The sequence below is a fragment of the Hypanus sabinus genome, unplaced genomic scaffold, assembly GCF_030144855.1.
Source record: "Hypanus sabinus isolate sHypSab1 unplaced genomic scaffold, sHypSab1.hap1 scaffold_790, whole genome shotgun sequence".
Taxonomy (NCBI): Eukaryota; Metazoa; Chordata; class Chondrichthyes; order Myliobatiformes; family Dasyatidae; genus Hypanus; species Hypanus sabinus.
This window is the reverse complement of record NW_026781641.1, coordinates 130,069-152,639: the sequence shown is the minus strand read 5'-3', so window position 1 is coordinate 152,639 and position 22,571 is coordinate 130,069. Positions and strand designations below refer to the sequence as shown.

Below are 22,571 nucleotides of genomic sequence, written 5' to 3'. Positions count from 1 at the left end.
TTGACAAGGTCCCACATGGGAGGTTAGTTCAGAAGGTTCAGACAGTAGGTATCCATGGAGAGGTTGTAGATTGGATTCGAAATTGGCTGTGTGTGAGAAGACAGAGAGTGGTAGTGGATGATTGCTTCTGAGACTGGAGGCCTGTGACTAGTGGTGTGTCTCAGGGATCTGTGCTGGGACCATTGTTGTTTGTTGTCTATATCAATGATCTAGATAATAGTGTGATAAATTGGATCAGCAAGTTTGCTGATGACACTAAGATTGGAGGCGTTGCGGACAGCGAGGAAGGCTTTCAAAGCTTGCAGAGGGATCTGGACCAACTGGCAAAATGGGCCAGAAAATGGCAGATGGAAATTAATGCAGACAAGTGTGAGGTGTTCCATTTTGTAAGGACAAATCAAGGTAGGACATACACAGTAAATGGTAGGGCACTGAGGAGTGCGCAGGATGAAAGGGATCTGGGAATTCAGATACATAATTCACTGAAAGTGGCGTCACAGGTAGACAGGGTTGTAAAGAAGGCTTTTGGCATCCTGGCATTCATAAATCAAAGTTGAGTATAGGAGTTGGAATGTTATGGTGAGGTTGTATAAGACATTGGTGAGGCCAAATTTGGAGTATTGTGTGTAGTTCTGGTCACTGAACTATAGGACCGATATCGGTAAGACTGAAAGTGTGCAGAAAAGATCTGCGAGGATGTTGCCGGCTCTTCAGGAGTTGAGTTACAAGGAAAGATTGAACAGGTTAGGACTTTAATCCTTGGAGTGCAGAAGAATGAGGGGAGATTTGATAGAAGTTTACACAATTACGAGGGGCATAGACAGGGTAGATGTGAATGGGCTCTTTCCACACGGATTAGGAGAGATAAATTACAAAAGGACTTGGCTTCAGGGTGAAAGGGGAAAGGTTTAGGGGGAACGTCCTCACTCAGATCCCTAAGAATCGAAAGGGGATTGGGATAAAAAGTCCCACAGGAGGATTCCAAGGGTAAACGATAATCCTACAAGACTAGAGGATGCAGAAATTTTTGTATGTGTGTTGGGTCTGAACAGAGACCCAGAGGAGATGCGGCCTCGCTCTCTGTGTATCTGGTAGTGAGCAGTCACACACTATCAAGGGCGGGGGAGCACAATCTCACAATGGTATTTCTTTCCTTCTCACTGGGAGAGTCTGCTGACGGTCTCTTGTCCCTCACCGGGAAGGGGGTGTGAATCTCTGACCCACCTGCTGCAGTCAGTGTCAGTCTGGATGTCAGTAACAGTGAGAAGGAACATTGTCAATGGACGTGTCACAGGCAGCAGGAAACACGGCCATTCCTGTGATTTACTACCATTAAACCAATGGTCGTTGTTCACTGACCTGATGAAGTCTCCAACGTCCCTTCACAAGGAACTACAGAACCCTCCCGACCTTGGGAAATTACTGACCGATCCCCTGGCCATTTGTCACAATTCTTCACAATCTGATTTATCACAGTTTATCCCAAATCCATTTACATTGAAATGACACAATAGAACAGTTTCACTGTTCCGAGTGAGAGATAAATCAAGTTACCTCAACTCCTGGCACTTGTGCAGCCTGGGTCCCAGCCGGTGGATTCCTTCACACTGAATGTGGCAGTCCTGCAGGTTGAGGTGTTTTATTGTATCACAGAACCCGATGACATGAGACAGGACCGCGCAGTCAATCGGGGTCAGTGTCATTCCACGGAATGACAGTGTTTTCACAGATCCCAGTGTTTCCTGAGCCAGTCCACGATTCTGAGACTCAAACAGGTAGTGCAATGTGTTCAGGAGGCTCCTTTTACCAGCTTCACTCCCTGTGTTTCCAATCTGACGTTTAACCGCCTCCTTCACCCAGTCAATCACCCGGCAGGTTGTTACATGAGGAAATGGACCCAAAAACTCCACCAGGCCCCGAGCTGTCATTGGGGAGGAGAGACCAGCAAAAAAACGGAGAAATACCTCAAATAGTCCATCTCTCCTGTTGTGGGCATCAGTAAGGAATTTCAGGATTTCCTCTGGATGTATAGTTAGGAATTGTGCGACTGCAGCTACAAACTCTTGGATGGTGAGGTGTGGGAATGTGTACACCACGCTGCAGGCAGAATCCTCTCTCTCCAAAAGCTCCATCAGGAACCCGGACAGGAACTGGGAAGGCTGAAGATTGTACTTGATCAAATCTCCATCTGTAAACACAATCTTCTTCTCGGACACTCCTCTGAAGGCCATCTGACCAACCCTGAGTAACACATCACGGGGTCTCTCAATCTCACGGCCGTGGTTTTTCAGGATGTTATAAATATAGTAGGAATATAGCTGGGTAATTGTCTTCGGGACTTGCTGTGGGTCCCTGACTCTTTTTGTGAAGAAGGGGCCCACTGCGAGAGCGAGGATCCAGCAGTACGAGGGGTTGTAGCTCATGGTGTACAGGATCTCGTTCTCCTTCACATAATTGAAAACAGCTTCCGCCACCGTCTGATCTTCAAAATGTCTGATGAAATATTCCTTCCGTTCCTCATCACCAAATCCCAGGATTTCAGCCCAGACACTGATAGCCGCCTTTTCCAATAAATGTAACGCAGTGGGGCGGGTGGTCACCAGCACTGAACACCCTGGGAGCAGCTTGCCCTGGATTAAACTGTACACAATGTCAGACACTTCACACCACCACTCGGGATCTGGGCACTGGTGCTTTGGTTCTGTGTCTCTCCGACTGTCCGCAAAATCGATTTTGTGTTTGAATTCATCCAAACCATCAAATATAAACAGCAGTCCCTCTGGGTTCTTCCAGACTTCTCTCAGGAACTTCCCAAAGTAAGGATACTGATCCAGAATCAGTTCCCTCAGGTTTATTCTGCAATTAATGGTGTTTAAATCTCGGAATTTGAAACTGAAGACAAACTGGAACTGTTGGTATATTTTCCCCATGGCCCAGTCATAAACAATCTTTTGTACCATCGTTGTTTTCCCGATCCCCGGGACTCCGGCCACTGCTGCTGAGCTCCCAGATTTGGATTTACTCCGGGAAAAGCTGCTCTGGAATAACTGATCAGTACGGATTTTTTCCAGCTGTCTGCGGAGTTGTTTCACTCTATAATCCTCATGGTCTCTGCCTCTTGCCAGCAGCTCATGTTCCACCAGTGTCCGATCTCGAACAGTAGAAATGACCGTGAGCTCAGCGTATCGATCAATCAGCTGGAAAACCTTCACCTTCTCCGTCATCAGGATCGTGTTCACTCTCAGTGTTTCAGTTCGTGTCCGCAGAGTCTCCTTGTGTTTCTGTTGGACATCTTCCATGGGAACAGAGAACATATTCAAAACGTTAAATGGCTCATGTGACAAAGAACTTTATAACTGCATTTCAACATTCAGTGTTTGAGATTACATGAATAAATTCAATTCTTCCATGGATACTAGGACAGAAAGTAAAATTCTGTTCGCAGACACGGAATTGACAGCAATGGATGTCCCTGAAAATGTCCAATCCTCATGTTCTGGTTCTAGTAATTTGTGAAGGTGAACATTCCCCTGATTGCACTTTCTGAGGAAGCTTAAACAAGCATCACTCCCCACTAACATCTTAACTACATTCTACAGAGGCGTGGTTGAGAGTGTGCTGACCTTTTGCATCACAACCTGGTACTCCAGCTGCAGTTCTGCTAACAAAAAAGCCTTGCAGGGGGTGGTTAGGGGAGCAGAGAAGGTTATTGGGGTTTCCCTACCTTCTTCCAAGACCTCTTTCAACGACGATGCCTCCAGAAGACACGGTACATCATTAAAGACCCCTCACACCCTCTCCATGAACTGTTTGTTCTTCTGCCATCAGGTAAATGTTACAGGAGAATCAAAACTAAAACCACAAGGCTACTAAACAGCTTCCTCCCACAGGCAGTCAGACTGCTAAATAGCTGCTCTACCTGACTCTGCTTTGGACACTTTTAACTTGTACCGGACACCTATAACTTGATTTAAAGCGACATGTGGCTGTTGTGTTTTATTATTTATTGTTGTGTTTATTATTTAGTGTTGCGTTTGTTATGTTATGATTGCACTGCTCCTGGGAAACGCTGTCTCATTCTACCCTGCAGAGCTGATGTACGGTTGGAACGACAATAATATTTTTGAATCTTGAATATCCTATTGCAATCCTGACTGCGCTCCCGTTACAACAACATTTCACTATTTTAAGGCATTGTTTGCATCATTAACAGACGCTGTTAATGTTGATCTGGTGTGGAACTATGGAGAGCAGGACACTGTGCATTTTGGCAAGGCTGCACACTGGGGAGTCACAGGTGTCCACTGCTCTTGCACCAAAACAGGAGCAGAATACGCGGGAAATACTCAAGTCAGGCAGCGTCTGGGGGAGAATCACAGTGAAGTTGTGGATCGATAACCCATCGGAATGACAGAGATGAAAATGGGTAGTTTTCAATCGCAGTGATGGAGGATTGGTGGAAAGATGGAATCTCTGTTAACGGAAGAAGCCACAAGGGTCTGTCTCAGTGATGTACATCGTGTCTTTGGGAGAGGGTGGTGAAGTCTTGGCAACTGCTACTCATCAGTCTTGCTGTGGGGGTGTGGGGCTCTGTCTTAGGAGGCCTCTGTCTGTCAGAGTCGACCATGGATGTCCTGCCCCTGCAAGCCGGGACACTCCGATATGGAGAGGAAGCTTCTGCCGATGTAGCAAGCTCCCTCTCTCCATGCATCTGATGTACACAAAGGAACGACATAGACTGACACAGCTTGGCACCAGAGGTGTCGCAGGAGATGCCAGTCTGCGTTGAACACCATTTAACACTGACTCAGGGACTCCAGCTCCAGGCTTTCCCACTGGGTTTACTCCCAAACTCTTCCCCATGAGGGGTTACAGTTACAAGGCAGTGGAGTTTTGAGATCAGAGTTTTCTTATTCCTGGGGAGCTGGCACTAGTAACCCACCTCTGCCCCTTCTCCTGTCAGAAGAAACGCTTCCACCGGGATTAGTGGCTTAACCGCACGTGAAGGCCAGGAGCTGGACAGAGGCTACTCGCCACTGGGAGCATTTAATAGGTCGTGGCAGCTCATCTGCACTGTCACCCCCCCCCTACCCCCCCCCCCCCGTTATAACAATCTTAAGCAACCAATGAATTATTGACAATGAATCGGTAAATTGGTTTATTATTGTGACATGCACCACTATAAAATGGAAAAGTTTTCTGCATGCGATCCAAATAGATCATTACATCACATCGGTGCAATGAGGTTGTACAAGGCAAAATGGAACAGAATTCTTCAGGGAAACGTGTTTCAGTTGCCGAGAAAATGCAGTGCAGGCAGACGATAAGGTAGAAGGCCAAAGGATCATTGGGAGGTCAGCGTTGAGTTTTTTTGGGACTATGTTCCTAAAGTGTAGAATTCAACACCTTAAACTACAGTACTGTGCAGATGTCTCCTGTGCCTATTCTCTTGTTTATTATTTATTGAAATGCCTGCACTGTTTTGTGCACTGTATGCAGTCCTGGGTAGGTCTGTAGTCCAGTGCAGTTTTTTTCTTTATTGTTTTTACGTAGTTCTGTCTTGTTTTTGTACTGTGTCGTGCAGCATCATAGTTCTGAAAAATGTTGTCTCATTTTTACTATGTACTGTACCAGCCCTTATGGTCGAAATAACAATAAAAAGTGACTTGACTTGTATATTACGACCGACAACATTTTGGCTTTTATTTTCTAGTTTGCACTTTATCCCGTTGTGATGCAGTTTGAACAGCATCGTCTGGATGAAAGGTGCTTTATGAATATGTCAGTATTATTATTATTATTATTATTATTATTATTATTATTATTATTATTATTATTATCTTAGCCTAAACTGGTAAAACTTGAGGTACAGGCATAGCCAAGCACACTCATGTCTCAATTGATAGGAGATTTCAGACTATTCTTGTGGTGTATAGTGTTATGGGTTTTCGAAGATTTACACAAGTATCGTCGTGTGGGCCTAATTTATTAATCCTATTCTGTAAAGGCTTTCGGATGATACCAGTTATTGATATTACGATTGGGATAAATAATACCCTGTTCGTGTTCCATAGTCTTTCATTTTGCCCTTTCAATTCAGCATCTTTCTGGTATTTTTTTTTACTAATTCATTTCTGTAAGTTATGTGTGTTTAGAATGGCGATATATATTTAAAAAGTTGTTTTTGCTTGTTTATCCTGTAAAATTACATCCGAACGCAGATCATGTATTATCCTATCTGAAATAATGATCGGACGCAGTACGATATGAAGGACTCTAACTCCAAAAGTGGAAGAGGCTTGTATATTTAGTAAATTATGGGGTTTTTCATCAGTTGTAGTTTAAGGTATGTTTTTGTGAATGTTATCCACCATTTTATTGTGCTTGTGTAAGTATTGAGATTCTGTTGAACTACTGCAGGATCATGTAAAGTCAGATTGTTTGTAGTTTCTCTTATAATTTTCATCATATATCATCTTGGACCTATTGGTCGTTTATTCTGTATTATTGATAACTACATGTGTCAACAACCTTGTCCTGTATTGCTACAATGATCTCTTCTGTTTCTGGGAAGAGGTCTCCAACTCTGAGCCAGGGGCTCGACGCTTCCTTGTCGACATCTAATCGGCTCAGATCGTGTGGATGTCCTCCGTGGGGAGCCAGACTCTTCCATTGGTTAACGTTTTCTACTATTATGACAGTTTCTTCATTTTTATGGGTTATGCTTTCATTCACGGTCAGTGATGTGTACCGCTTATCGGAGTTGCATATGCGTGTATGGAGTCCTGAATCCTGCTTGCGTTATGACAGTGTGTCAATAGAGCTAATTGTGGATTTCAGAAAAGGCGAGATGAGGGAGCACGACACACCAGTCCTCACAGAGGGATTTGATGTGGAAAGAGTGAGCAATTCCAAATTCCTGGCTGTCAATATCTCCGAGTATCTAACCTGGACCCAATATATCGATGCAACTACAGAGAAGACACAACAGTGGCTACATTTCATCAGGAGTTTCCAACATCACTTGAATATTTCTACAGTAACTTGCAGAGCATTGTAACTGGCTGCATCACCGTCTGGTTCACGAGGAACGGAGTAAGGTGCACACCTAACGATTCAGGAGCAACTTCTCCTCTGCCATCCAGTTTCTGAATGGACATTTAACCCATCGATAGTGTTTCACCAATCCACCCTCTGACAGGCCACATGTCTCGCATGGACAACTCCAGGTTACCGAAAGCAGTACACTACGGTGAGCTCTCTCAGGGCAAGAGAGATCGTGGTGCCCCGCGCAGGAGGTACAAGGACCAAATTAAGCAGAAGCTCCCTCAGGTAAATATGGAGGTCAATGAGTAGCAGCCGCTGATCCATGGAAAAGCCAGGAATTTTGAGGAACATGGAAGAGTGACTGCTGAAAAGAAGAGGGGATGCAAGAAGGATCCAACTACCCAAGTGCCTGCATCCCAGCTGTCCCTCTGTCCCAACTGCTCCCGAGTCCACAGATCCAGAATTGGCCCCTACCATCACCAACAATCGTGTCGTCATCCAGTACCACCATCTCCCCTCACAGACACACACACACACACACACACACACACACACACACACACACACAGCTATTTGGGAAGAGAACAGGATTTAGGGTATGTTTCATGATCATTAATGCTTGGTGGAACCCCGGAATGTCCATGCCCTCAAACCCTTTTGTTCCCCGGATCTGGAGTACCTGGTGCTGCTGTGTAAACCTTTCCGGCTGCCAAGGGAGTTCCCGGCTGTTATTATCACAGCTGTGTAATAACAACATCCCCCATTTGTGTGTTATTGTCACAGAGGGGAGATGATTTCCTTCAGGAATCGGTCAGGACTTCCCAAACCACAATATTTGTATCAACAGTTCCGTGTGAACAGCACTTGCCGTGTGATTGACTGCTTACATTGCTGGTGATCAGCAGGATCTCAAGAAATTCAGCTCCGATCTGTACAAAGTCATCCAGGCAGCGAAACGACAATACAGAGATCGTATTCAGGCACAGCTCTCCACCAACAACACACACAGCTTATGGCAAGCTCTGCATCCCAATGCAGACTTCAGAGCTAAGTGCAGTGGTGCTGCCAACATCGCTGCCTGTCTCCCAGAGGATCTAAGTCTCTTTACGCTCGGTTCGATATCGCCAACACTGAGACCCCGAGGAGAGTAGACAAAGTGACTTGCACATTGGTCATCTCTGAGGCTGAAGTTTGCAGGTGTTTCCAACGAGTGGACAGTCACAAGCCTGCGGGACCGGACGGCGTCCCAGGGCGGGTACTCAGGATGCGCGCGGCACAACTGGCAGGTGTATTTACGGATATTTTTAATCTCACCCTCTCCTAGTGTAGAGTTCCCTCCTGCTTCAAATCATCCACCATTGTTCCTGTACCTAAAACAACTAAGGCAACATGTCTGAACGTCTGGCGTCCTGTCGCACTCACCTCAGTAATAAGCAACTGCTTTGAGAGACTGGTCAAGGACTGCATCTGCAGCTTGTTACCACCCACACTGGACCCCCTACAATTCACCTACCGACACAACCAATCAACACAATAGCCACTGCTCTGCACACCTCCTTAAACATCTGGAGAAGAGGGATGCTTTTGTGAGAATGATGTTATTAGACTGCAGTTCAGCATTCAATACCACCATTCCCTCCAGGCTTGACAAGAAGCTCAGAGACCTCGGCCTTCACCCTGCCTTGTGCAGCTGGGTCCTGGACTTCCTGTCAGATCACCAGCAAGTGGTAAGAGTGGGCTCCCTCACCTCTGCCCCTCTGACCCTCAACACAGGAGCCCCTCAGGGCTGTGTCCTAAGCTCCCTCCTTTACTCTCTGTATGCGCATGACTGTGTCGCCACCCACAGCACCAATCTGCTAGTTAAATTTGCTGAGGATACTATATTTATTGGCCAAATCTCAAATAATAACGAGGCAGCCTACACAGAAGAAGTCATCACCCTGACACAGTGGTGACAAGAAAACAACTTCTCCCTGAATGTCGCAAAAACAAAGGAGCTGGATGCAATGTCGCAAAGACAAGAGGAATGGAGATAGGCTAACCCCTATTGACATCAATGGATCTGGGTTTGAGAGAGTGAACAGCTTCAAGTTCCTCGGCGTTCACATCACTGAGGATCTCATGTGGTCTGTACACATCAATTGTGTTGTGAAAAAAGGCACAATAGCACCTCTTTCACCTCAGATAGAACCATAGAACCATAGAACATTACAGCACAGAAACAGGCCTTTCGGCCCTTCTTGGCTGTGCCGAACCATTTTCCTGCTTAGTCCCACTGACCTGCACCTGGCCCATATCCCTCCATACACCTCTCATCCATATACCTGTCCGAGTTTTTCTTAAATGTCAGAAGTCAGCCCGCATCCACAACTTCCTCTGGCAGCTCGTTCCACACTCCCACCACTTTCTGCGTGAAGAAGGACCTTCCCCAATGTTTTCCCCCTTCACCCTTAACCCATGACCTCTCGGTTTTTTTTCTCCCCTCACCTCAGTTGAAAAATCCTGCTTGTATTCCCTCTGTCTATACCGTCATAATTTTATACACCTCTATCAAATCACCTCTCATTCTCCTACATGCCAGGGAATAAAGTCCTAATCTATTCAAACTTTCCCTGTAACTCTGTTTCTCAAGTCCCGGCAACATCTTTGTAAACCTGCTCTGCACTCTTTCAACCTTATTAATATCCTTCCTGTAATTAGGTGACCAAAACTGCATACAATACTCCAAATTCGGTCTCACCAATGTCTTATACAACCTCACCATTACATTCCAACTCTTATACTCAGTACTTTGATTTATAAAGGCCAATTTACCAAAAGCTCTCTTTACAACCCTATCTACTAATGACGGCACTTTTAGGGAATTATGTATCTATACTCCCAGATCCCTCTGTTCTACTGCCCTCCTCGTGTCCTAACATTTACCTTGTATGTTCTAACCTGGTTTGACCTTCCAAAGTGCAATACCTCACACTTGTCCGCATTAAACTCCATCTGCCGTTTTTCAGCCCATTCCTCCAACTGGTCCAAATCCCTCTGCAAGCTTTGAAAACTTTCCTCACTGTCCACTACACCTCCAATCTTTGCATCATCAGTGAATTTGCTGATCCAATTTGCCACATTCTCATCCAGATCATTGAGATAGATGACAAATAACAATGGACCCAGCACTGATCCCCGTGACACATCACTAGTCACAGGCCTCCACTCAGAGTAGCAATCCTCCACTACCACTCTGGCTTCTTCCATTGAGCCAATGTCTAATCCAATTTACTACCTTTCCATGCATATCTAGCGACTGAATCTTCCCTACTAACCTCCCATGCGGGACCTTGTCAAAGGCCTTACTGAAGTCCATGTATACAACATCCACTGCTTTCCTTTCATCCACGTTCCTGGTAACGTCCTCGATAAACTCTAATAGATTGGTTAAACATGACCTACCATGCACAAAGCCCTATTGACATTTTCTAATAAGTCCCTGTCTATCCAAATACCTGGAGGTCCTATCTCTTAGTATTCCATCTAATAATTTACCTACTACCGATGTCAAACTTACCAACCTATAATTTCACGACTTACTTTTTGAGCCTTTTTTAAACAACGGAACTACATGAGCTATTCTCCAATCCTCTGTCACCAGATCCATGGATATCGACATAATATTTGTGCCAGGGCCACTGCCATTTCAACATTAATCTCCTTCAAGGTCCGAGGGAATACCCTGTCAGGTCCCGGGGATTTATCTACTCTGATTTGCCTCAAGATAGCAAGCACCTCCTCCTCTTTAATCTGTATAAGTTCCATGATCTCCCTACTTGTTTGCCTTGTTTCCATAGACTCCATTCCAGTTTCTCTCGTAAATACAGATGCAAAATAACCATTTAATATCTCTCCCATTTCTTCTGGTTCCATACATAGCCGACAACTCTGATCTTCAAGAGGATCAATTTTATCCCTTACTATCCTTTTGCTTTTAACATACCTGCAGAAGCTCTTCGGATTATCCTTCACCCTGACTGCCAAAGCAACCTCAAGTCTTCTTTTAGCCCTCCTGATTTCTTTCTTAAGTATTTTCTTACTCTTTTTATACTCCTCAAGCATCTTATTTCCTCGCTGTTGCCTATACATGTTATACATCTCTCTCTTCTTCTTTATCAGAGTTCCAATATCCTTTGATAGCCAAGGCTCCTTATTTTTATTCATTTTGCCTTTAACTCTGACAGGAACATACAAACTCTGCACTCTCAAAATTTCTCCTTTGATGGTCTCCCACTTACCAATCACATCCTTGCCAGAGAACAACCTGTCCCAATCTACGAATTTTAGATCCCTTCTCATTTCTTCAAATTTGGCCCTTTTCAGGTTTAGAACATCAACCCGAGGACCAGATCTATCTTTATCCACGATCAAGTTGAAACTAATGACGTTATGATCACTGGAACGAAAGTGTTCCCCTACACAGACTTCCGTCACCTGCCCTAACTCATTCCTGATAGGAGATCTAATATTGTATCCTCCCTAGTTGGTACATCTATATATTGATTTAGCAAACTTTCCTGAACACATTTTATAAACTCAAACCCATCTAGACATTTAACAGTATGGGAGTCCCAATCAATGTGTGGAAAATTAAAATCCTCTACAATCATAAATTTCTGTCTCCTGCTGTTGTCTGTTATCTCTCAGCTATCTCTTTGCTCCTCCAATTCTCGCTGACTATTGGGTAGCCCATAATACAACCCTATTAATGTGGTCATGCCTTCCTGTTTCTCAGCTCCACCCATATGGCCTCAGTAGACAAGCCATCTAATCTGTCCTGCTGAAGCACTGCTGTAATATTTTCCCTGACTAGCAAAGCCACCACCCACCCTTCATCCTTCTGTCTCTATCACGTCTGAAACATCAGAACCCTGGAACACTGAGCTGCCAGTCCTGCCCCTCCTGTAGCCATGTTTCAGTAATGGCTATGATGTCATAACTCCATGTGTCAATCCAGGCCCTCAGCTCATCTGCCTTTCCCACAATACTCCACGCTTTGAAATATACACACCTCAGAAGATTATTACCAGCACACACAACCTTGCTATTTGTGACTTTGCATGAACTAACAACATCATTTATTTTTACCCCCATTCCACTATCTACTCTGGCACGCTAGTTCCCATTTAGTTTAAACCCTCCCCAATAAAACTAGCAAACCTCCCTGCAAGTATATTGGTGTCCTTGTAGTTCATGTGTAACCCGTCTCTCTTGTACAGGTCCCACCTGCCCCTGAAGAGGTCCCGATGATCTAGAAATCTGAAACCCTGCCCCCTACACCAGTTTCTCAGCCACGTGTTCATCTGCCAGAGCATCGCACTCTTACCCTCACTGGCACGTGATCCAGGCAGCAATCCGGAGATTACTACCCTCTCTGTCCTGTTTTTCAACTTCCTACCAAGCTCTCTGTCCTCACTCTTCAGGACATCCTGACTATTTCTACCTATGTCGTTGGTACCGATGTGTACCACGACATCTGGCTGATCATCCTCCCACCTCAGAATGCTGTGCAGGCGATCAGGGACATCCCGGACCATGGCACCCGGGAGGCAACATACCATCCGGGAGTCTCTGTCACAACCATAAATCGTTAAGGTTGTTGAGGACGTTTGGGATGGGCCCCTAAATGCTAACGATTTTCTATAAGGGCACAATTTTGTGCATCCTGACTGGCTGCATCACTGCATTGTATGGGAACTGTACTTCTCTCAATCGCAGGTCTCTGCAGAGAGTGGTGCGGACAGCCCAGTGCATCTGTAGGTGTGATCTTGCTACTACTAAGGTCATTTCAGTGACGGGGTAAAAAGCGCCCGAAGGATCATTCTGGACCCAAGTCTCACCAAGCACAAACTGTTCCAGCTGCTGCCATCCGGGAATTGGTACCGCAGCGTAAAAGCCAGGACCAACAGACTCCGCGACAGCTTCTTCCACCAGGCAGTCAGGCTGACTAATTCACGCTGATACAATTCCATTTCCACAATTGTATACATAAATACAGACTCACTGCACACACTTTACCGTAATCGTGCTGCTGGAACAGAAAAACAATTTTCACTACATGTGTCCATGATATTAACCCTGATCCTGAAAATTTTTATCTGGCTGTTGTCTCATTTTTTTAGATCTGTTATTCATCATCCTCATACTGTCCTCGTTCATATCAATCTGAGTGCGCTCCAGTGCACATGGTGTTTTCCAGAAATTGCTATTTAAGTTCTTATTGTTTTGCATGTTTTCCAGATCTGTTTCAGACCAGGGTATTTTACCAAAATTATACGTCAATATGGGCACAGTGAGTGTTTACTACCTTTGTTATATTTTTACTGTTCAGCTCTGTTTGGCAGATTTTCTTGATCCTTGATGTAAATTCAAAGTTTGTTCAGCCTTGCAGTAAATTCAGATTTTCTTCAGCCTTGAAGTAAATTTTGTTGGAAGGTTTTCCTTTATCACACGATGATCTATTTTCTTTGCTTATTGATATCCTAAATATCCGTTTCATATTCTGTTGCATTGCATCCCGATGCTCTGTTTGATATTCTACCGGCTCTATTGCACCTTTCTTTATGTTTAATCATGTTCTGTACTTTCCTTGTCTAAAGTTCATGTTTTTATATTTGGAAATTAGTTCCATTATTTGAATTGTTTGTTTCAGCTTTACTGATGCAAGAGCAAATAATTTCAAATCATCAATGTATAGCTGTGTCAAGGTATAATTCGTATTTTTTTCTGATTTTTGTCTGTTTCAGTAAATTATGAATGGGCTTAAAGCTGGACAAAACCACAGTGGGCTTAGTGAGTCGCCGTGGAAAATCCCTCCATTTATTTGGATAGTGGTCGTTGTTCCTCTGTGGTTGTTAATAGGACGATTATTTTATGCGAATGCTTCATCAGTTGTAGAAATTTCACAAGTATTGTATGAATTTTATATATATTTGGAACTTCTCAAAACACACGAGGAACAGAATCTGATTTTTTTTTGATTGATAATATAACACTGAAAGTTTTCTGCTTTCCACAGGGTTTGAAATAGAATAGATAATCTGTTATCTGTTGTTCAAACCCGAACAGCATTCTGTCTGCTCTCCTGTGAGTATATTGTGGTTACCTAAGTTGTTATCTGAGTTGTTATTAGTTACAAGACGTAAGATGCTATAATTTTAGATATAAAATTGTCTTATTATTATTAAGAGCCAATAATAATAGTAGGTGACCATTTAGTAGTCTTATAAATGCAGAATAAAGCTGTCGTTGAGACTGGTGGTACATCCCTTCAGCCTTTTATATGTTCTGCCCCATGGGAGTATGACAGAGAGGATGTATGAAGTGGTTTGGGGTTCAGCAGCAAGGCTTTGGTTCGGGTTTGTGTCTTGCCAGCTTGATTGAGTTCCTCCAGGAGGTGCCAAAGGAGATTGATGAAGTTACATGTGGATATTGTCTACTTGTATATTGGTATAGTGTTTGACAAAGTCCCATATGGGAGGCTCATACAGAATATTAACATGCTTGAGAACTGTGGGGAATTGTCCTGGCTGCCGGGGACACAAACTGGGCGAAATGTCTTGGCTGGTGGGTGGTGAATTTGTGCAATTATTGTCATAGACGGCTGAGGAAGTCACTTGATTGGATATATTTAAAATGCAGGTCGACCTGTTCCTGATTAGGAAGAGTGTCAACGTTTACTGGGATAATGGGGTAGAGAGTAATTGAAGAGCAAATTCACTGAGCTGAATGGCAAAATTCTGCTGCGAGGTGTTATGGTTTTAGGGAGCATCTGGAGTAGTGTGTTCACTTCTGATTGTCCAGCTCTTGGAAGGATTGGAGAGGGTGCAGAACAGGTTCATCAGGATGTCGCCTGGATTCGGTGACATGTGCTACAAGTAGAAGTTTGATAAACTTGGTTTGTTTATTCTGGTGGTAGAATAGAGATCTGACAGAGGTGTACAACTTTGAGGGGTAAGAGTTCGGGTCATCAGCCTGTATTTTGTTTGTTTATTTTTACGTAAGACTGGTGTCTAATACCAGAGGGCATTTGGTTAAGGTGAGATGGGGTAAATTTACAGCAATTGTGGGTAGTTTTTTAGCAGACTTGTGTGTGCCTGGAATTTACTGTCTGTGTCAACATGGCTTTGTGAAGGGTAGGTCGTGCCTCACGAGGCTAATTGGGTTTTTTAAAGCGGTAACAAAAAGCAATTGACAGAGGTACGGTTGTAGATGTGGTCTACATGGATTTTAGCAAGGCATTTGACAAGGTCCCTCATGACAGACTCATCCAGAAAATCATGAGGCACGGGATAAGTGGAAACTTGGCTGTTTGGATAAATAATTGGCTTACAGGAAGAAAGCAGAGGGTAGTTGTGGAAGGAAAGTATTCTGCCTGGAGGTCGGTGACTAGTGGAGTGCCGCAGTGATCTGTCCTGGGACCCCTGCTATTTGTGATTTTTATAAATGACCTGGATGTAGAGGTGGAAGAATGGGTGAGTGAATTTGTGGATGACATGAAGGTTGGAGGAGTTGTGGATGGAGCTGTAGGTTGTCGAAGGTTACAAGAGGATATAGACAGGGTGCAGATTTGGGCAGAAAAGTGGCAGATGGGATTCAATCCGGATAAGTGTGAGGTGATGCATTTTGGAAGGACAAACCAGAATGTTGACTACAAGTTTAACCGTTGTTTATTTAAGAGTGTGGATGAACAGAGGGACCTTGGAGTTCAAATCCTTACATCCCTTAAGGTCGCTGCACAGGTTGATAGGATGGTTAAGAACTCCCATGGGATGCTAGGGTTCATTAATAGGGGGATTGAGTTCAAGAGTAGAGAGGCCAATTTGCAAATCTACAAATCTCTGGTGAGACCGCACTTAGAGTATTGTGTTCAATTCCGGTCACCTCATTATAGGAAGGATGTGGAAGCTATGGAGAGGGTGCAGAGGAGTTTTACCAGGATGTTGCCTGGTTTGGAGAACAAGTCATGTGAAGCAAGGTTAGCAGAGCTGGGACTTTTCTCTTTGGAGCGTAGAAGGATGAGAGGGCACTTGATCGAGGTCTAAAAAATTATGAGAGGCATAGATAGGGTGGATTGCTGGAACCTGTTTCCCAGGGCACCAATAGCAAACACTAGAGGGCATATGTACAAAGTTAAGGGAGGGAAGTTTAGCGGAGACATCAGGGGTAAATTTTTTACAGAGGGTTGTGGGTGCCTGGAACAACTTGCCAGGGATGGTGGTGGAGGCTAAAATATTAAGTGTATTTAAGAACCTCTTGGACAGGCACATGGATGAAAGAAAAATAGAGGGTCACGTGATACTGTGGGTCAATAATATAAGAAAGGATACCAAAGTTCTTTTTTTTTCTTTCCCGGAAATATAAAGAGTGAAAAAAAGGGAGAGGGTCGATATCGGACCACTGGAAACTGCTCTTGTAGTTGCAGTAACGAGTGAAAAGGAAATGCCAGACAAACTCTGTGCGCGTCACTGGCAGAATTCCAAAAGGTAAAGAAAATCAGCGAACAGAATTGCATGTAGAGCTATTACAAAGGAAAATGGGCTTGGAAGATGAAAGGTCTGAAGATAGAAAAGTCACCTGGACTGGGTCATACAGTGTATCAGGAGCCTGCCTGGGGTGTGCGGGGATTCCCAGAGCGTGAGGACCTGCAGTGAAGGCTTCATCAGAACCAACAGCTGGATTAATAGAAAAATATATTGTAGAATATTCAGGCTGCAAAGAGAGATTCTTTGAATTGTTACTTGAATCCAGAGATCAGAGAATAATTAATGGTGAATTTTGATTCCCAGGTTTTGCCAAGTCACAGACCAACATTTGAGATGTTGTTTGAACTGTGCATTTGATCACTCACCTATCAGCTGAGTGGGTAATTCAGATAAACCTTGGCCAATGTTCATGTATTCCTGTGGATCAGGACCTGTTTAAACATGAAAATAAATCCATGGAAACATAGCTAAAATAATTAAAATAACTAAAATGTTTATCTCAATGTGCCTTTGTGTTCAGAGCGTGGTTTTAACATACCGAGTTCCTGTATTTCCCTCAGTATTCTGTCCAACTTCGGTAACTCAGTCCTCCACATCAGAAAGGATTCCCACATCGCCCTCCGGGCCCGGGAGCCTTTGCCATTCACCAAACTGAGGAAGAGTCTGGAACTCTCTGCCCGGTTTCCCTTCTCTGTCAGTTCAGTGACTTTCTAGAAAAGGGAACAATGGACTTATTGTGGAGCAGACAGACAGACATGGAGAATGTGCAGGAAAGTATCTGTTCATGGCACCAGTAGCTTCAGAACAGATGCAGTCACTGGGCTGCTCCTCATCCTCCCTGGGTTCAGTCATAAACAGAGAAACAGTAACTTAAGGAAATTCTAAATCAATATTGTCTAAGCATAAGGATTTACTGACACCCTGCAGTAGATGCAATGTGATTACTTTCCTTGATCTGTCAATGTGCAGCATTACATCAACAAGATGTGACAACAAGAACGGAAGAGAGGAGAGAGAGAGAGCAAAATCAAATGGATGGCGGGCATCACTGAATCGTGGCTGACAAAAGTTTATCATTGGGTGCTTAAGTCCAAGGATAAATATTGAATCGATAGGATACGCAGGTAGGTGTAAGTGTTGGGTCGAAGCTGCTGTCATTAAAAATGAAAAGTCCTGAGAAAGAGGTGATATCGGATTAGACGACGTGGATGTTAAGAAACTGCGTAGGTAAAATGACCCTGATGGAAATTATATACAGGCATGTTGACAGGAGCCAGGATGTGGGCCACAAATTACAAAGGGGGAGAGAAGAGGCATGGAAGAAGGTCAATGCTAAAATTGTCACAGGGAGATTCAATATCCAGATAGCATTGGAAAATCAGGTCGGTGATGAAGCTCAAGTGAGGGAATTTATAGAATGCCTATGAGATGGCTTTTGAAAGAAGCCTATGGTTGAGCCCAATATAGGAAAGACGGATCTGGAGTCTGTGTTGTGTATTGCACCAGATTTGATTAGGGAGCTTCAGCTAAATAAACCCTTAAGAGGCAGTGATCATAAAATAGCAGAACTCAGCCAGCAGGTTGAAAGGGAAAAAGTAAAGTTAGAGGTATCAGTGCTATAGTAGAATAAATGAATTACCTCGTCATGAGAGAGGAGCTGGGCAATAATAAATTCGAAAATGACACTAACTGGGACAATGGCAGAGCAGGAATGGCTGAAGTTTCTCGGAGGACAAACAATCACAATGATGAAGAATTATTCTAAAGGGAGGATGATCAACCGTGGCTGACGAGGTAGTCAAAACAGCACAAAACCAAAGGAGAGGGCACAGAGTATTACAAAATATAGCAGAAAGCTGGAGGACTGGGATATTTTTTCAAATCAACAGAAGGCAATTCAAAAACCGTAAATAGAGAAAATATGAAATAGGAAGGCAGGCTAGAGAATAATGTAAAATAGCTTACCAAAACGTCCGTCTGATGTATGAGGATTGAAAGAGAGGAGTGTGGATATTGGACCACTGGAAAATGACAGTGGAGAGGTACTGTCAGGGGACAAGGAAATGCCGGAAGGTATTGGTCAGCATTTTGCGTCAGTCCTCACTGTAAAAACACTAGAACGTGCCAGATATTTGAGAATGTCCGGTGGCAGAAGCGAGTTTGTTTGCAATTATTGAGAAGTCGATCGGAAAGCTGAAAGTTCTGAAGATAGATGAGTCCAGATGAACTCACCCGATTGCTTCTGAAAGAGGAGGATGAAGAGATTATGGAGACATTAGTAACGATAGCTCAAGAATCACTAGATTTTGGAATGGTTCCGGAGGACTGATCATTTTAAACTATAGGCCAGTTAGTCTGATCAGCGTTTGGGAAGATGTCAGCAGTCGATAATTGAGGAAAAGGTTTCGGGGTATTTGGACGCACATGATAAGAAAAAGGCCAACATCCATGGAAGGGAATCCTGCCTGACAGAACTGTTGGAATTTTTTCAGAGAACAGCATGCTGGGTCGACAACAGAGAGTCAGTGCAAGTTGTTTACTTGGACTTCCCGAGGACCTTTGACCAGGTGTCCCACATAGACCGATGAAAAAATGGACACATCAGTGGCATCTGGCATGTAGTATAGTGAGGTACATGGCCAAATACTTTAACAGAAATAATGAAGACGTAGACTATTTTTGAATCTGGGAGAAAATTCAGAAATTGGATTTGTAAAGAGTCTCTGGAGACCTGGTGCATGATTCCGTGCAGTTTGTGTCGGTGTTAGGAAAGGCAAATACAATGCTAGCATTCACTTCGAGAGGATCAGAATATAAGAACAAGCTCTGGCCAGACCACACTCGCATATTTTGATCTCCTGTTCAGAGAAAATATGTGATGGCATTGTGAAAAGTCCAGAGAGGAATCTAAACTAACAGAACCAGTGATATTAAGCCAGATTTTGATGGGAGTGGATCCCGATGAACCTGTTCTGGCCGGAGTGTGGAAGGATGAGGGGGAATCTAATTGCAACCTGTGGAATATCGAAAGGCATTGAGAGGACGTGGAGATGATGTTTCTAAGTGGGGGAGTCTAGAACCAGACGGAACAGCCGCAGATTAGAGGGACGTCCATTTAGAACAGAAATGAGGATATTTATTTAGCCGAGGAGTAGTGAAACTGCAGAATCCATTGGAACTGACAGCTGTGGAGACCAGGTCATTGAGTATATTTAAATCAGAGGCTGGTACCTCCTTGACTAGTCTGGTCAGCAAAGTTCACTGGGAGAAGGCAGGAGAATGGGGTTGAGAGGGATAGTACATCACCCATGATGTAATGGCGGAGCAGAATAGATGGGCCTAATGGCCAATTGTGCTCTGATGCCTTATGGTCTCATGATGTGTAAAGGCAAAAGAAGATCAAGAAATGTCAGTGCGGCTATCTTATAATGGAGATGGTTACTGCCTGGCACTCATACCGTAAAATGGTAATGACTTCCTGAATGCAGGCATGGGTTTCCTGATTAACTGAGGAATTATGAATTAAATATTGAATAGTCTTCAAGCAACATACACCTATGATGGAATTATATAAACAACTGAATATGGATGGGCTTAGGACATTGTTCTGAGAAATAAGAGAGGCAGCGTTTAAGGGGAAGCACAACATTGTGGGCCAAAGGGCCTGTACTGTACTGTGTTCTATGTTCTATGTTCTGTGTCCCGGATTTGTATGATTGATCTCCGAGAACAGATATCAGTAGGGAATAATGGAATTATGAAATTATGGAACAAATCAGCATAATTCCCTGATGGCCCACTGCACTATAAAGTAATCTCTCAGTTTCACTGCTACCAGGTCTGAGGAGGTACAGTTGTGAAAGAAATTTAACCAGTAAAGCAGACGTCTCCAGATGATGAATTTATAGATCAGCATCATATTTACAGATTCTTGCCTTTGGATAATGCCTGTGTGATTCATTACAGACAGCGCCAATGAATCCCAACGAGAACAGAGTTACTCACGGGTGTAACACACTTGATTTTCTAAAATCACTCATGACTGAATAGGTCAGATCTAGGGCAAGACAATCACTGTTTGTGAGCTCCAAGTAGAGTGACCTGAAATGGTGTGTCCCTGTCTCTCATTAGTCAGATATTCAGCAAGTTAGCAGATTTATTTTTGTTTGCCCTTTCCCTTTCAGGAAATCCTATTGATCTTCTTCCTTTTCAGGACAACCTGCTGATTTTTTGGGATCATGAGATATCAGCTAGTCACTAGATTTATTTTATGTTTTGTGCTTTCTTCTGCCCTTTTAGATCAAAAAATTGATGTTTGTGGTCATAAGATATCAGCTTTGTGCGTGAGATGTCAGCTAGTCACCAGGCCTGTTTCTGTACTGTGCTTTGCTGTGACTACGACAAGTCAGCCACACATTGTTTGGGAACTCACGGAGCCAAGACAAGCTGTGGTTAGCTGGTTTCCCTCCCTCAGGTACCGCAGTGAAGCCGGTTGGCCCAATTGACAGTTTAATACTCATCCTGGATTAATGAGATGAGGTGAAGCTACCCGACGGTTCAGCCAAGATTTGAAATGTTTCACACCGAATGCCTTTTGGAAGTCCTGATATGCAGCCACTGCTCTTACTTCACACTGATAAATACAACAGGTGATACAGGAAAAGGTGATGCTAAACCTGCAGTTCCCAGTGCTCCCCACCTTAAAAACTGAAACCAGATCTGCGAGAGACAAGACAGAGCTCAATGTCTCCATTCCCAGGTCGATCTCCTAAAACGTGCAGGAGATTAATGTTGATCACTATTCCCTCTGATACCAGCAGATCAGTGACAATACACGAACTGCTCTCACCTCATTTTCTTCTCTACTGAAATGTCCCTCCTTTGTCAACATCCAACCCAGTCTCTCAACCTTTTCTTCAATTGCTTGTTTGAGTCTGTCCCTGTAGAACTTTGTCAGTTGGTACAGTCGATATTCCTCCCCTTGTGCCAGGAGGTCGGAGATTATAAACTCTGGCTCTGTGAATATAAAAAGGAAAATGTAGGCTTGAACACAGATATCCCTCGCCTCCACCGCTCTCACCCAACTCAACAAAAAAACCGTATCTCGAACCTGCCTCCAGTTACAAAATTGGATTAATCCTCCATCTCCAACACCATCCCACTGAGCACGGAGTCCCCCTACGGCTGTGTGCACAGACCACTGCTGTTCACTCTGCTGACCCACGACTGTGCTGCAAGACACAGCAAGAACGACGAGTCAGCTTACAGAGAGGAGGTGCAGCAGCTAACGGACTGGTGCAGAGCCAGCAGCCTGGCTCTGAATGTGAACAAAACAAATTTCTTGGTGTTCATCCAGCGGAGAATCTCACCTGGTCCCTCAACACCAGCTCCATAGCCAAGAAAGCCCAGAAGCGTCTCCACTTTCTGCCAAGGCTGAGAAAAGTCCATCTCCCACTCCCCATCCTCATCACATTCTACAGGGGTTGTATTGAGAGCATTCTGATTGGCTGCACCACTACCTGGATCGGAAATTGCACCATCTCAGATCGCAAGACTCTGCAGCGTATAGTGAGGTCAGCTGAGAAGAACATCGGGGTCTCTCTTCCCACCATCACGGACATTTACACGACACGCTGCATCCGTAAGGCCAGCAGCATTATAAAGGATCCATGCACCCCTCATACAATCTCTTCTCGCTCCTGCCATCTGGGAATATGCACCGAAGCATTCAGGATCTCACGGACAGACTATGTAACAGTTTCTTCCCCCAAGCTATCCGACTCCTCAATACCCAGCGCCTGGCCTGACACCGTGTTGCCCTATTGTCCTGTTTATTATTTATTGTAATGCCTGCACTGTTTCGTGCACTTTATGCAGTCCTAGATTTGTGTCTCGTTTAGTGTAGCTGTTGCGTGATTTTTTTTTTTCTTTTCCTCTGTGTTGTGACCAGATTTGGAGTGGAACTGTGCTGGTTAATGTGAACCGTACATCCTGTCA

General features: G+C 44.1%; 1 protein-coding gene and 1 long non-coding RNA gene across 11 annotated transcripts in view; one reads left to right on the top strand and one right to left on the bottom strand.

Annotated features, from left to right (window-relative positions):
• The window catches only part of LOC132390150 (uncharacterized), a 28,229-nt gene extending 13,789 nt beyond the window's left edge, over nt 1-14,440 (top strand). Inside the window, exons 2-3 of the long non-coding RNA XR_009510804.1 lie at nt 5,714-5,766; nt 13,330-14,440. This is a non-coding gene — a long non-coding RNA (uncharacterized LOC132390150). The remainder of the gene's footprint in view (nt 1-5,713; nt 5,767-13,329) is intronic.
• Nucleotides 1-22,571, bottom strand: part of LOC132390149 (NACHT, LRR and PYD domains-containing protein 3-like) — a 57,230-nt gene that overhangs the window by 16,120 nt on the left and 18,539 nt on the right. For 9 of the 10 annotated variants that reach the window (XM_059962759.1, XM_059962765.1, XM_059962767.1 and 6 more), the window contains 4 exons: nt 21,424-21,590; nt 17,113-17,284; nt 16,940-17,005; nt 1,555-3,292 (listed from right to left, as the gene is read on the bottom strand). In XM_059962759.1, the coding sequence (XP_059818742.1) occupies nt 1,555-3,292; nt 16,940-17,005; nt 17,113-17,284; nt 21,424-21,590 (2,143 nt within the window). The remainder of the gene's footprint in view (nt 1-1,554; nt 3,293-16,939; nt 17,006-17,112; nt 17,285-21,423; nt 21,591-22,571) is intronic. The other variant, XM_059962766.1, reaches the window with a different exon arrangement.